General features: G+C 43.0%; 1 protein-coding gene and 1 pseudogene across 1 annotated transcript in view; one reads left to right on the top strand and one right to left on the bottom strand.

Moving 5' to 3' along the window:
• Positions 1 to 842, bottom strand: part of LOC107291276 (major vault protein-like) — a 43,783-nt gene extending 42,941 nt beyond the window's left edge. The window contains 1 exon segment of the mRNA XM_015820265.1: positions 657 to 842. Within this exon segment, the coding sequence (XP_015675751.1) occupies positions 657 to 842 (186 nt within the window).
• Positions 843 to 877: 35 nt separating this feature from the next.
• LOC107291274 overlaps positions 878 to 4,189 on the top strand; it is a 26,306-nt pseudogene continuing 22,994 nt past the window's right edge.

Here is a 4,189-nt window from a genome sequence, read left to right as displayed (position 1 = left end):
TCCCTGGAGCCAGGCTCGTGTTCCCTCCCGAGCTGCCAGTACCAACCAGGAGGGGCACGGATCCAATAAACATGTGGTTGCATTCAGTCCCCCCAGGATCCTGTCCACGTCCTCGGGAGCCACAGAGTCAAACTCCTCCCATACAACAGTCTCAAGACCTGCCCTTGCCTCCTCCCCCGGGGCCACCCAGTCGGAGTCCTAGTTTGGGCAATGAAACGTCTGCAAGAGCAACCAAGCTCAGAGTAGCATGGACCCCCTCAATTCTCCTAACAGCCTCTCTGAGGATGGTTGGGGTAGAGTGAAGATTTCAAAAGGAATCTTGCAGTACAGTGTGATGGGATTGGATACTTAAAACAAAAGTGCCCCCATTTTTTTTTTTGCAAAGGTAGCAAAATTCATTTCTACATATCAATTCGGATTCCCAAGGAGGGGCGGGAGGCAAAATTGTATAAAGTACACCTAAGGCTGCAGCAAAGGTAAGCTTTCTCAATAAATCCATTCGGAGCACCAATCTAACTGCAATTATTTAAAGAGCCGTTCAAACGTTCACCGATCTTGCCCAAGCATCCAGTAAAATAGCGACCCCACCTCCAGTCGCCACCCGGAAGTTAGAATTACTAGCCGCTCTTATTACGCATGCGGCACATTATCCCCGCATTCTCACATTTGTGGAAAAGCGCATGCGCAAACCGAGCTTCTTGCACACCGCGCCGGACGCGGTGTAAATCTGGAATCACAAGACCCGTGAGGCGCATGCACTTTACTTTATTCACAACTTCTCTTGCGTTCAGGCGCGCGCGACTGCCGAGCACGAGCATATTGTTTTCGCAGTGCCTCCGCATCTCTCCGTGCACGGTTCCGTTCCTTCCTGGAGCGCATGCGTCTTTCTGATCTACGAGCGCGGAATTGGCGTACGTACGCAGTCCGCATGTGCTTAGAGAAAATTGGTTGGTGGAATTACAGAGATGTAGTTTGTTACTATGTTTCTGTAAGTGACTCAGCCAGTTGAAAGGATTGGGTGAACAAAACCGGGAAGAGTGTGTCTCTTCTAGCTGTAATCGTTTGGCTCGTCAGCCATTTTCTTTGACTTTCTCCTATTCAGGCACGAAACGTAGTATTGCTCCTACGATAAACATGATGCGTTCTGTATGTTTCAGCACACTGCATCAATTCGTTATATTTGGTCGTAAATATAATTGAATACTATAAATATGCATACATCTGGATTGTACAACTGCAATGAAAGCACTTTTTATTATTGTCATCTGGTAATTGATAAGATATACAGAAGTAAACTGTAGTCACTAGAAAGATATCTAATTTGCTCAGACCAGATAAGTATAAAGAAATGCTGACCTTGTATTTTGATGTGCTTTTAAAACAAGGTTCTTGGAAGCTGCCAGGGCAGAATTTGGAAACCTGGCACCTAAGAAAATGTCTGCAACAACTGGAAACGATATGGCGATCAATCCACAGAAAATGGATGAGCATTTGTAGCAAACCCCTGTGATATCAAAATGATACATGCATGATGAGAGGATCACACAAATGCCACCATTATCTCTTGCATCCTGTCAGCTGTGAATTATATATGTGGACACTGGCCTGATAACATGAGCATTATTTGTCTCCTTTACAGATATCCAAGGAAAGGATTACACCTGCAGGACATGGTTTATTCAATACAGTACAGCTTTCTGATCAACACACCAAGACATAAAATAACCACATACAAAAGCAGTTGGCTAATTTGTGATCCAAGATGCTGTGTGAAAACAGCTTATCCGGACTATGGTAAAGTGGATTTTGAAGACTTCATTAAATACTTTGTACTGCATGCAATTCGAAGTAATAAATACATTTTATCAGTATTAGAGAGAGGAAGATTAGGAGCATATCCTAATCCAGTGATGTTAATTGGCTTGAGAACTACTAAAAGGGTTCAGGTCAAGTTAAACCATGATTTAACCATGGTTAAATATGCACATCATGCCAAGTCATTATACTTGGATCTCTTTGTTGTGGTCAGTAGCCATATATATTTTCCCAACATGGCAATCCTGTTAAATTTCAGCATGGCAGGTATGAATTCAGGGACTATATATCACTGGATTTCCTTAGAAGAAAGCGGACAAATGTAAAATAAGTGAAAATCAGAATTGCAATTTTTTCAAGTGTAAAGAAATGTTATTTTATTTTATTGTTCACTAGAAATAAATTTCAATGTAAAAAATGACAAATTTCCAGCAAGTTTTGGCAATGTACAAAGACCTGTTCAGAGCTCTAACTTTAAGTTCTCAGTTATGCAGCTCTCACAGCTCTGCAGTAGCATATCTACTATTGCTTATTAATACTTAATACAAATTTCTACTCCATTTTTCTTGAATTCCCTTTTTTCTTCTGTTGAATTCTGTCTGAGTCTTGGAAACTGCCTAGATAAGTCCCTGCAATTTTCTTTTTTCCAGAATTGGCTAGCTAATGCCTGCTAACCGAGGGCTGAAAGAGGACTGGCCCAAGGTCACCCAGCCGGCTTTGTGCAAAAGGTGGCACTACAACTCCTGGTTTCTAGCTTGATTCCTTAACCACTTCACCAAAGGGGCATGTAGTAGTACACAAAAAGAAAAAAAATCAGTTAAAAACATTGGATCAATCTGTTGCTCTTATTGTATTTCACATTGATTTATATCCCATTTTTCTATCCAGGAGCAGGTAAAAATAGTTAAAACAAAAGCGTATTTAAAAATGCACTCACTTATATTGTGGCCCAACAGTTATCCATCAGTGGAAATTTATTTCTTTGGAGGTATAGGTAGTCTGCGACTGACAAACAGTTTGTTTAGTGACTGTTCAATGTTACATCACTGAAAAAAGTGACTTATGACAGTTTTTCTCACTTAGCATCTCCATGGGCACGTGATTTACATTCAGATGCTTGACAATTCACATTTATGATGGTTGCAGTATCCTGAAGACATGGATTCTCCTTTTGCTACCTGACAAGCAGTCAATGGGGAAATCAGATTCACTTAACAACCATGTTACTAATTTAACAACTGCAGTGATTCACTTAACAAAAGTGGCAAGAAAAGTTGTAAAATCGGGCAAAACTCACTTAAAGGATTTCTCACTTAACAACATAAATTTTGGGCTCAATTGTGGTCATAAATTGAGTACCTATATTGGCTTGCCTAAAGCTATCTTTGGCTGATCAGTTAAGAGATATCTTTTCACCCAGGCATTTATAGGGTAACTATGCTAGAATCAGGATCACTTCTTAACTTACTTGACTTGTTTTTCCCCAAGAATTTTTAAATCAATTTATTATTTAAACATTGATAATGCTTTGTTTTGTATACAAAAGAGAGGAAGGCACTATGCTTCCTGAATAGTTTTGTTAGAAGAAAAAAAAATCCCGTGTTACAGCTTCTCACGAACGCAAGGTACATGTATACTTTACATTATAAGGTACTTCACTTGTCCTCTGCAACGGAGCTCTTTACTGGTCAATACAATAATTAAAACTTAACAGGTTAATATATGGACTTCGTAAATCCTTCTTGCGCTTTTTACCAGTAAAGATTAAATCGATGTAAAGCCGAATAATATGGACGGCTGGCAGCAAAAATGTAACCAAATTAGAAGATGAAAAGATCAAGGCTGGCGGCCATTTTGTAAAACGGGTCCATGTCACTCAGATAAGAAAAAAAATAACGGCGAGGAGAGAAAGACAACCGTTACTCGCGCGCGGCCGTCTTGCCATTGGCCAATCAACTTTAGTCTTTAAAAGAATGAGCCCTACGGTCACAGCGCTCGCCAGTCCGCCCAATCAGCAGGCACCACACGTGGGTTCCCTTGTACGGTCCCGCGCACGTCGGGAACGAGGACTACAGCCCCACCCAATCACTACCTGCCGCCTTTTCCACACCCCTTTTCCCCCTGCCGCTCAGAAACGCTGTGGTGCGGGAGGGGGGAACGCGCGCGCGCGCGCAGGAGCCAATCAGCGTGCGCGCTGAGGCATCCTCGCGCCGCTGCCTCCTCGCTCTATCCCCCTCCCACCTCACTCCCCCCGCCCGCGCGACGTTGCTGCTGCTCCCCACTCGCTCCCCCCTCCCTTCCCGACCCCCCCTCTAGCCGAGCTGAACCCCCTCCCCCGCTCGTTACCGCCGCCATGGACCCGAGCAACTGGAGC

Source organism: Protobothrops mucrosquamatus, unplaced genomic scaffold, assembly GCF_001527695.2.
Source record: "Protobothrops mucrosquamatus isolate PMUCROS unplaced genomic scaffold, P.Mucros_1.0 scaffold1102, whole genome shotgun sequence".
In the NCBI taxonomy this organism is placed as follows: domain Eukaryota; kingdom Metazoa; phylum Chordata; class Lepidosauria; order Squamata; family Viperidae; genus Protobothrops; species Protobothrops mucrosquamatus.
The sequence above is the reverse complement of the archived record's forward strand: the minus strand, read 5'-3'. Positions and strand labels throughout refer to the sequence as shown.